At 46.9% G+C, this 11,567-nt stretch overlaps 1 protein-coding gene across 1 annotated transcript; it reads left to right on the forward strand.

Moving 5' to 3' along the window:
* The first annotated feature begins 533 nt into the window (after nt 1-533).
* LOC139417091 (neurosecretory protein VGF-like) lies at nt 534-2,946 on the forward strand. The gene has a single exon (XM_071166339.1). The coding sequence runs from the start codon at nt 566-568 to the stop codon at nt 2,744-2,746; it is 2,181 nt and encodes a 726-aa protein (XP_071022440.1). The 5' UTR covers nt 534-565; the 3' UTR covers nt 2,747-2,946.
* Nucleotides 2,947-11,567: the final 8,621 nt, after the last annotated feature.

Genomic DNA, 11,567 nt, shown 5'->3' on the forward strand with positions numbered 1-11,567 from the left:
GTGTGGTTAAGGTTAGGGTTAGGTTTAAAATCACATTTTAGAAGATCAATTGTAGAAATGGGCAGGGTAGTGGCAACCTAAATTGAGAAATGTTTTCACTGCTAGATGAGTTTTGACTTTGACAACTCCACTTGGGCTATTTTCAATGGTTCACGTCGTCATTCCTTTACACAGGCCAACTCACTTCCAGCAATACATTTCACTTTAATGCTGTGAGCTAATGGTTTTATTGGCAATGAAACTACCTAGTTTAAAAAGAGGAGAGAACCTCAACTGAACTGTATACGGTATAGATTCATTAAACCACAAAACAATTTGTATCATCCCTGTAAAACCTTTCACTATAGATAAACACTTTACATTGTACATGGGTAGGGGATTCCATAGAATTCTAATTCTATATTGGTTCACCAATGTTTAACATCCAAACATAAATCTCCCTCTCTCTGTCTCTCTCTCTCTCTCTCCCTCCTCTCTCTCTCTTTCTCCCCATTTCTTTCCAGGCACATCACCTTTCCTCGCTCCCCCCCCCCCCCCTCCACCCCCACGTCCGTTCTGTGTGGTCATGACGCAGAGCCAATTCGCCACAAGTGCCCTTATCCCACTGGTCATCCTGCTGGGACTCACCCTAACCCTTCCGTCTGCCACCTCCGTCCCTGTGCCGACTGAGACACACAGCCCCAGCGACAGCCATGCTCCCCCACCTCCTGGGCTTAGGCTACCAGAGGGAGAAAGGGATGTGCAGGAAGGGAAGAAGGGCGGACTTCCACGGAGAGAGAGAGCAGAGGAGGAGGAAGAGGAGGGGGAGCTTTTCGGAGACATGGACCCCAAAACATTAGCGGCCGTTTTGCTGGAGGCGATGAATAAGCCGCACGGGGAGAGGATGAACGGAGGTGTGGAGGATGGGAGGAAGGATGAGGAGAGAGGAGAGGAGGAGGAGAGGGAAAGTCAAGAGGAGAAGGGAGAGGAGGTGAGAGCTGCGTTGGAGGAGGGAGCGGACCGAGACAGGGACGGTCGAGAGGAACTCGAGTTGGTGATGGCCGCCGCTGCAGAGCAGGGCACGGAGGAGCGACAGAGGGAGGAGGAGGAAGAGAGGAAGAGAGCACAGGAGGAGGAAGAAAGACTAACAGAGAAGGTGACTAGCCGTACCACCAGCCAGACTGTTCCTGTGAAGGAGAAACAACCTCCGACGGTAGAAGGAAGAGGGGAGGAGGTGGGAGTAAAGGAGGTAGGGGCCAGAGAGGAGGCGCAGAAGGGACCTCCCACCTCCCAGGAGATCCAACAAGAGGAGCAGGAGCAGCTAAGCCCAGAGGAGGTGCAGAACCTCCAAACCATGTTGGAGGAACTACAGAACTACAACACAGCCAACAAGAGAGAGAGGGAGTCCCAGGCCCAGGAGCAGAGAGAGAGGGAGAGCAGGGGCTACAACCAACATGACACAGACCAAGCCCTGATGGACAACCAGATAAAACCTAAAGCGAAAGTAGGATATCCACTAGCCATGTCCAAGAAGAAGCTCAAATGGCAGGAGGAGACTCAGAAAGCCCTGAACATGCCCACTTATAGAGGTGGCAACTTCATGGACCACTTTGACGACAATCTGGCTCACCAAACGGCTGAGGATGAGGAGGATGATGAGGGAGACGAAGATGAGGAGGAGGTGTTGAGCCCCCAGGAAGAGGAGAGGAGGGCGAAGGAGGAGCAGGAGGAGGTCAGGAGGCAGGCGAAGGAGGCGCAGAGGGCCAAAGCTGAGGAGGAGAAGTTGGCGGATATTGCCTCAGACATGCTCCTGCAGTACATGGTTAAACAGGACAAAGGGAAGTACTCCAACCAGAACAAGAAGACCCTGCTGTCCAACGCAGCCGAGGACAAGCGCTCCGATGAGGAGGTGGTCAGCGAGGATGACGATATTGATCCTCAGACCATCGATAAGCTCATCGAAATCTCCAGTAAACTCCACCTCCCAGCAGACGACATTGTCGACATCATCAGCGACGTCGAGAAGAAGAAGAAGAAAGACACTCCTGAGATGTTACCCTGGCAACGACCCCAGCAACGACCCCTAGTTCCCCCAGCAGCCGCCGCCTTCGACACCCAGCCTTCGGCCCCACGCAATCCCACCCTGAATCAGCCTTCTCCAGCCATCAACCCCCTCAAGGCCTGGTTCATGGACATATCCTCCTCAAAACAAGACCCAAACGTCTGGATCAAACCGCGACACAAGTCCTTTCGGACCTCCTCCTCCAACTACCCTGCCTATCCCTTCAACCAACAGAGGCCTTACCGAGGGTACTACCCCCTCTACTTCCCCCCTCCCAAGCCCAAACCTCGCTACTACGCCAAATCCTCCCTCAATGACCTCCTGTCGAATTCTCTGGACTACGACTTTGACTTCCCTCCCAAGAGGAGGTACCGTCCCTGGGTACAACCCCGCCCGAGGAATCCCCCCGTGGCTCTCCGGCAGAAGCTCTACTACCCCAAATACCTCCTCCCCTCACACCCCCGGACATACAACCACCTCCCCATCCCGATGGCCAAACCCCGGTCGTCGCCTCCCAGGGGTCAGTTTCAGCCTCGACGTCGGCATGGTTACTATTACCAAGCGCCCCCAGCGCCTCTAGTGACCCGGGACCAAGATTATTATGGGATGCAGGAGTTGGGGCAGCAGCAGCAAGACAGTGACGAAGACCTAGAGAACTACATTCAACAGGTCTTTATGAAACCCAGACCCAGAATGTATCAGTGAAAGGAGAGGAGAGAAAGAAAGAGAGAAAGAGAGAGACAGAGACAGAGAGAGAGAGAGAGAGAGGGGAAAAAGGGAGGAAGAGGTAACAATGGAATGTATATTTTCCTCACCGCTTACTTTTGATTTTGTTTCTGGGTTTGAGTCTCGTGTCTTTTTACTGTTTAGCTTGATTTTGGTCGAAATGCAACACAAAAATGTCATTTAGCAGGGGGGGGGGGGGGGGGGGGGGGGGGGGTTGGCTTTTGTTCGCTGTAGAGTATAAAACAAACTTGCAGATAGAAGAGAGATATATAGGAGGAGACATCCATTCATTCCTCCACTTTGGATGATCACATGAGAAACTGAGGGTCATGGTCCAAAATGACTTCAAGAGGGGCACAAAACCCACCGTGTATAGATCTATAAAAGTTACAGAACTCTCCAATAGAACTCCCGGAACAACGACTCTCACCATGTCATCATGGAATCCTGACGGATATGAGGGAGCATCAGCGACATTCAACATTGAGGGTGATTCCCAGATAGTACCCTATTCCTTATGTAGTGTAGAGTTCTAGGGGCCCTGGTCAAAAGTAGTGCACTACATGGGTAATAGGGTGCCATTTATGAAGCAGCCTGACAACCATGTTGCCCTTCATTCAAAACTTTTGAGTTTTGTAGGTGTTAACAAATACTCAGATGTCAATGTTTGGAACCAAAATGTGCAGTCAAACATGTTTATATTCCGAAAGACTAGCCATTGCTATTGGAGCAGAGGCCCCATCGATATTAAGCCTTACCAACATGTGTGTGTTAGGTTTTATTATTAAATGAGCATTTACATGATCGTTCTAGTTATACATCGTTTGTAGAAAATTAAACTTGTAAAAAAAGATTGAATTGTACCTTTTCAAGAACTCACAGATAGAAGCAGTTAATCTAAAGGACAGGAGGAAAAGCCCACCTCCATTGATACCCTTGGTAAGTTGCCATAATGCAGTCCAAGACTGTCAATATTGACCAAATATGTTTTCTTTTGTCTTTTTTTCCCATTTGAGTGTCTGTTTTTATCAATTCTGTTTTTTTTTTGTCATAATATTTTTGCATATTGTTTGATGTTAATGTAAATTGCCCTTCTGCAGACACTTTGATGATTTTATTTCTGTATTTGTAATGTACTTTATTTAGATTTGTTTTTTATTACACAGCAGTGCTAAGATTTACATATTCATACATTCCAAATATGTGTAAGACAAAGTGATTTTAATGAAAAGAAGTTGAACATACTGAAATACAGTTTTATATCCCTTATTATTATGAATTCCCCCTCGTCTTGCTGAAGGCGGTCAGCTTTGTTAAGGGGGTAGAATTTAATCGATTGACGCTCTTGTAGGGAGTAAAATGGGGTTGTGATCTCAATTCCACTCCATCTCAAGTCGATTCAGAGAACGAATTAGAATATTCGATTCACAAATAGAAAAACGGTACAGGGATTTTTCAATGAAACTGACTTGAGTTGGAAAGGAATCTTCCCTCGCTCCCGATGAATGAGTGATATGAGAAGAGAAAAGGGAAAATAAAAAAACTCTGTGCGACCATAGAGAAACAAATATGGCTCTGTTTATGACTTTAGAGGCTGCAGAGAGGACCGGGATTCAGAATCTCCCCGGTGTCACAGGAAATCAATATCTAATCACCTCCAAATCCTTACTCATTTAATCTTGCCTTGGGAACCAAACCCCAACAAACTCCCATTTTGTCACGTTTACCCGCTCAAGTCTTGAACTAACCATGTGGCAATCTCATAGCCGAGACAAGGGCGCATCCCATAATGGATCCCTATTCCCTTCATAGTGCATTACTTTTGACCAGAGCTCTATCGGCACTGGTCAAAAGTAGTGCACTGCACAATATAGTGAAAAGGGTACCATTTGAGACGAACTCATACACAGCATAGACAATCTCAAAGTGAAACCATTTTCAATGTGACTGATGCCACAGACGCTAGCGAAAAATCCCTTATTCTACAGAATAGATGAGGGGAGAAACACTGGGGGAACATTGGGAGTGGTGTTTGATTTGATATGTGTGTTCCACTTGACTGAGATTTAGACTTGGCACCTTATTCCCTACATAGTGCACTACCTTTGATTAAAGAAATGGCACCTTATTCCGTACATAGTGCCCTACTTTTGATCAAGGCCCGTAGGCCACTATTGGTAATAGTGTGTCATTTAGGATGCACCCCTGGTGACTGTTCCAGGTCGTTGACTGCCATTTGATATTTGAACAGGTTCAGCGTTTACTAGGAACACTGATCAAAGGGGACAGACTCACCCTTCAAAACCTGCTACTCAATACTAAAGTTCCCTAACTGTGAGGTATCTGCTGTAGGAGAAAAAGAGAGCGAGAGATGTTAAAGAAAGTCATGAAAGGAGGGAGGGACCTAAAACATTACTTTCATTTTGACAAATTTTTTTATAATTATTTTTTTTACCAAGTGACGAAAAGAGAGGGAGGGAAATAGAAAGGGTTAGGGATGACTGAAGAGAGAGAGAGACCGACAGACAGACAGACAGAAGACAGTTTCTGCTGCATGTACCTGCATCTAAAATGTGTTGCTTCTTTTTGATGAACTTAACAAGCATTGAAAAAAAGTATAAAAAAATCTAAAATAGCTAAAAGATGACTTTATAGACGTATGACGTACCAGATATAAAACCCTGTTGAAGTCTTGTACGAGGATGTTGTTCTGATCTATGTACTCTATGTCTAGCTGTACCTTGCATCTATATCGTAATAAACATGCGTATTGCTGATTGTAAATAACCGCATGTATCCATGATGACTAGTTTTGCTACACAGAGAGAAATAAATAAAATCAACTATTTTTTATTATGAAACGGAAATGCCTTTTTTTTTTACAACTTTTTTTAGTAGACATTTTGTGAAGTTATATTTTCAGATGACACCTTTGCTTCCTTTTCCTGCCTATCATACGGCAGCAATAATGGAGGACCACGATAGCAGTGCAGCACAGTTTGGTTTTTGCCTTAGCACTACACACCTGATTCAAATCATGAAAGCTTGATGATGAGTTGAGCATTTGAATCCATTGTGTAGTGCTTGGACAAAAACACAAACTGTACTCCCCTTTGGGTCCCCAGGACCAGGATTGAGAACCACTGCACTAAAGGGTTGCAAAATTAACTTAAAAAAACATAAGTAGGTGGGATGATTTACAGAAATCCTGGTAGTATTCTATACCGAATCCAGGAATCTTTCAACTGAGAATTCTGGGAATTTTGGGATAGTTAACTGAATTTTGCAACCCAACCTGTGTGATCTGTTAGTTTTTATAATGTACAGTATACAGGCCAACTCAGCTACTGCTGCCATAGGATGTACAATATACAGGCCAACTCAGCTACTGCTGCCATAGAATGTACAGTATACAGGCCAACTCAGCTACTGCTGCCATAGGATGTACAATATACAGGCCAACTCAGCTACTGCTGTCATAGAATGTACAGTATACAGGCCAACTCAGCTACTGCTGCCATAGAATGTACAGTATACAGGCCAACTCAGCTACTGCTGCCATAGGATGTACAATATACAGGCCAACTCAGCTACTGCTGCCATAGAATGTACAGTATACAGGCCAACTCAGCTACTGCTGTCATAGAATGTACAGTATACAGGCCAACTCAGCTACTGCTGTCATAGAATGTACAGTATACAGGCCAACTCAGCTACTGCTGCCATAGAATGTACAGTATACAGGCCAACTCAGCTACTGCTGCCATAGGATGTACAGTCTACAGGCCAGCTCAGCTACTGCTGCCATAGGATGTACAGTCTACAGGCCAACTCAGCTACTGCTGCCATTCTTTCCTTCATAATAACCCGTATAGCTCACATCCTGCCTGAGACTTACAGCCAAACAATGCCAACACACCACTCATTCATTCTGTACTGATTGGAGGGATGAGGGAGGGATGGAAGGAGAAGGGGGGATGGAAGGAGAAGGGAGGGATGGAAGGAGAAGGGGGGATGGAAGGAGAAGGGAGGGATGGAAAGAGAAGGGGGAATGGAAGGAGAAGGGGGAATGGAAGGAGAAGGGGGAATGGAAGGAGAAGGGGGAATGGAAGGAGAAGGGGGGATGGAAGGAGAAGGGGGAATGGAAGGAGAAGGGGGGATGGAAGGAGAAGGGGGGGATGGAAGGAGAAGGGGGGGATGGAAGGAGAAGGGATGAATGGAAGGAGAAGTGGGGGATGGAAGGAGAAGGGGGGATGGAAGGAGAAGGGGGGTGGAAAGAGAAAGGGGGATGAGTGAAGGAAGAAGTGTGGAATGTGAGGGATGTGAGGGAGGAGGACGAAGAGGGAGATGAGAGAACGACGGAAGTGAGGGATACAGGGATGAAGAAAGGTTGTGTTGTTTTGATAAAACATGCTCCCCTAAGGAGAGAGAGGAGAGGAAGAAGTGGAAAGGATGAGGAAGAAGGCTTGGTGTGTGTGTGTGTGTGTGTGTGTTCAGGGAGTTGTTAAGAGGTTAAATTGGTGATCAGAGGAAAGGTTGATCACTGCTCACTGGGGAAATGGATACACACACACACACACACACGAGCAGAAGAAGAAGGGAGGGAGAGGAGAAAGAGGTGGAAGGAGAGAAGGGAGAAGTCATATCAGACTACATGTACCGACAAAGCCCCGCGGTGGTGCTGCGATGTCTGGGACCTACCACTGTTACTGGGGAGGGTCAAACATGCATCCCTGCCACGCTTAGATCCAGAGCACAGGGCTTTGATCCCAGAGCTTTGATCCCAGTAACGAGTGCCCGTCTCCCCCTTGTTGAACAGGTGGGTTGCCCCCCCTGGAGCTTTCTGGAGCTAAGAAATCTGATGGAGACTCATGCTGTCATAGATTATTCAATAATTTGGCTAGGGAGGCATGGGATACAGGGTGAAGTGGAGAGGGGGGGGGGGGGGGGGGTTCTGTGTGTGTGTGTGAGAGAGAGAGAATGATAATAATTATAATAATAACGATGACTATCAGAAACAAACAAAAGGAATATCAATAGTCTAAATAAAGAGATCGATTAAAAATAAGTGAGAGAATGAAAGTGAAGAGAGGATAGATGGAAGGAGGAAGGTGGGAGGGATGGGGGATGAGAGGAGAGGGGATGGAGAGAAGGAGGGATGAGAAGAGCAGGAGAAGGGAGGGAGGGATGGGATAAGAGGGGGAAGAAAGGAAAAGAGCAGAGAAGGAGGAAGGGAAGGAGATAAGGAGAAAGGAGGAGAGGAAAGGAGAGGTTGTTGACTGCAGCCAGCTCACGGAGGGATAGCAGCAGTGATTCATTGGTCATGTGACTCCCCCCCCTCTGTCCTCCCTCTGTCCTCCATCCCTCCCTTTTCTCCTCTGCTGGGTGAGTCATCCTTCGCTCCTCCATCCTCATGCAGAACCACTGCAGAACCCTCAGGCAGCCACACACACACACAAAGTGCACACAGCATGCGCAGTCAGGCACACACTCACACAGAGACACATACATACTGCAGTCCACTGGTGTGCGTGGCCAAAGAGCTCTATTTTCACGTCATCTGACAATAGCGCCGATTCCAACCGAAGTGCCAATGCCGTTCACCAAACTCCAGGTGGCGGTGGTCAGAGCTCTTTGGCCACGCATTCCAGTGGTGGGTTTAGCGTTGTAAAACAGAAGCATATACAGAAAACAACCTCACACCTACGGTAAAATATGGTGATGGATCTTTGATTTTATGGGGCTGTCTTGCTTCCACTGGTCCTGGGGCCTTTGTTACGGTCAACGGCATCATGAACCTTACGCAGTACGACAAAATCAACATTTTGCAACGGCCATCTCAGTCCCTGAACTTGAAGCCCATTGAAAACCTGTATTTTGAATTAAAGAGGACAGTCCATAAGCGCATATGAAGGATATCAAGGATCTGGAAAGATTCAGTATGGAGGAATGGTCTAAGATCCCTCCCAATGTGGTCTCCAATCTCATGAAATATTTTAGTAAAAGGCGCAGTGTTATTATCCTTGCAAGGAGAGTGGGCTAGAGTAATGACAACAGGGGCACCAATAATTGACCACTGTCTTTTAAATGTTTTTTTTTTGTATTACTTCTTAAACAAAATCTCTTCCTCTTATAATTGTATTAGTATAAAATAGAATTTCCTAATGTTTCCCTCTGTATTTGTATTATGTATTTTATAGTCTTTTTTGCTGGATCTGGCTGTAATGTAACAGAGTAGATCCGGTCCAGTCCAACCAGCCACAGATAGTTCATCTGGTATAACCAGCCACAGATAGTTCATCTGGTATAACCAGCCACAGATAGTTCATCTGGTATAACCAGCTACAGATAGTTCATCTGGTATAACCAGCCACAGATAGTTCGTCTGGTATAAACAGCTAGAGATAGTTCATCTGGTATAACCAGCCACAGATAGTTCATCTGGTATAACCAGCCACAGATAGTTCATCTGGTATAACCAGCCACAGATAGTTCATCTGGTATAACCAGCCACAGATAGTTCATCTGGTATAACCAGCCACAGATAGTTCATCTGGTATAACCAGCTACAGATAGTTCATCTGGTATAACCAGCTACAGATAGTTAATCTGGTTTAACCAGCCACAGCCAGGCCATATTAGGACATGATACATACAAATGGAATACACACCCACATAATCAAAAACAGACCCATCTCTCTCTTTCTTTCCCTCTCTCGCTCTCATGTTTTTTTCTCCTTCAGTCCCTCTCTCGCGCGCTCTCTCTCTCTCTCTCTCTCTCTCTCTCTCTCTCTCTCTCTCTCTCTCTCTCTCTCTCTCTCTCTCTCACACACACACACACACACACACACACACACACACACACACACACACGGTGCACCCAACGACCTGCATTATTATGTGATATACTCCCAGTCATTTTCCATCTCTGTGTACTGATGATGTATTGATGGTGTGCATCCCAAATGGCACCCTGTTCCCTATGTAGTTCCCGCTAGAGTGCACTACTTTTGACCAGGGCCCATAGGTGAAAGTAGTGCACTATGTAGGGAATAGGGTGCCGTTTGGGACGTAATCAGAAGGAAAACAGAATGGAGCAGCATTTTAACATTCTATGTTTATTTCAGGGCCCCATACCGTCACCAAGGATAATAGCTTTCTCAAAAAAGGTTCGGGCTAATCACTGCCATTTAGAAGAGAAGGATGGCGGGAGGGCGGGAATCTGCGAAAGAGGTGAGGGAGGAGAGGAAATGAGAAGAGGAAGATGAGGAGGGGAGGTCAGGAGGAGGGGAAGTCAGGAGGAGGAGGGGAGAGTTCACCAACCTCAACATCATAGCAGGAACAGTCTGTGGGAATGCAGTACGGCCTCAAATTATCAGCCCGTGTGTGTGTGTGTGGGGGGGGGGGTACTGTATTTCCATTGCAAATCTGAGAGCCCTTTCCTGCCTACTCTGATACTAAGCCACCCACACCTTTGGAACCGACACACACACCCCTCTCTCTCCCTCACTAGCGCTCTCTCCAAGCCTTTGTCAGTGACTGTAATGTGGGCTTGCTGAAACAATACAGAGGGTTAGAGAGAGGTATCTGGCTGTGTGGGAGCCAAGTACTACCATGTGAGGGTTAGAGAGAGGTATCTGACTGTGTGGGAGCCAGGTAGGACCATGTGAGGGTTAGAGGTATCTGGCTGTGGGGGAGCCAAGTAGAACCATGTGAGGGTTAGAGAGAGGTATCTGGCTGTGTGGGAGCCAGGTAGGATCATGTGAGGTTTAGAGAGAGGTATCTGGCTATGTGGGAGCCAGGTAGGACCATGTGAGGGTTAGAGAGGTATCTGGCTGTGGGGGAGCCAAGTAGAACCATGTGAGGGTTAGAGAGAGGTATCTGGCTGTGTGGGAGCCCAGTGGGACCATGTGAGGGTTAGAGAGAGGTATCTGGCTGTGGGGGAGCCCAGTAGGACCATGTGAAGGTTAGAGAGAGGTATCTGGCTGTGGGGGAGCCCAGTAGGACCATGTGAGGGTTAGAGAGAGGTATCTGGCTGTGGGGGAGCCCAGTAGAACCATGCAAGGGTTAGAGAGAGGTATCTGGCTGTGGGGGAGCCCAGTAGAACCATGTGATGGTTAGAGGGGACAAGGGACTGAATGTATTTAGGCATATTTAGTACTATTTTAGGAAGTATGCCAGGGAAGTGTGTTCATTGTATACTTGCAAGATCAATATTGATATGTTGGCGTAGAGCCATATCTCCATCAGCTAGTCAGCCCAGAGCTACTGCTGCGTCACCATGGTAGCTCAGAGACGGCCATGTCAGTTTGGTGCCAACATGATGCCCTGAATGCCCAATTCATCCTCGATACTTTGTGACCGCTCTGAAAACATTGAATAGTTTGTGGTGGGTTAGGTATTGCCTGAATAAATCCACCTGCACTCCCTGTACTCCTATTCTCTGCCCTTATTTACAGACAGACTGTCCTCCTTTATCTCATCCCTCCATCTCCCTCGGACTCGTGTCTCGCTCTCTCTCCGCTGTATGGCAAGGCTGAGCTTCACTCCAACACGGTCACAAAAGAACGGTGACTCATACACTTAGAGGCTCCATCTCTCTTTCCCCTTTCTTTCTCTCTCCCTATCTTACACAAACAGCTTGGCTTTGGATTCTCTCGGAATTTAAAACAGTAGCTACATCAACAGGTATGCATTTACACCTATAGGAGACTGACATTTCCCACTAACACATGCATCCACTTTAACATATGTCGACACAAAAACACTCCCTTATCTCCCACAAAACAGCTTCCGACAC

The sequence above is a fragment of the Oncorhynchus clarkii genome, chromosome 9 (assembly GCF_045791955.1).
Source record: "Oncorhynchus clarkii lewisi isolate Uvic-CL-2024 chromosome 9, UVic_Ocla_1.0, whole genome shotgun sequence".
Taxonomy (NCBI): Eukaryota; Metazoa; Chordata; class Actinopteri; order Salmoniformes; family Salmonidae; genus Oncorhynchus; species Oncorhynchus clarkii.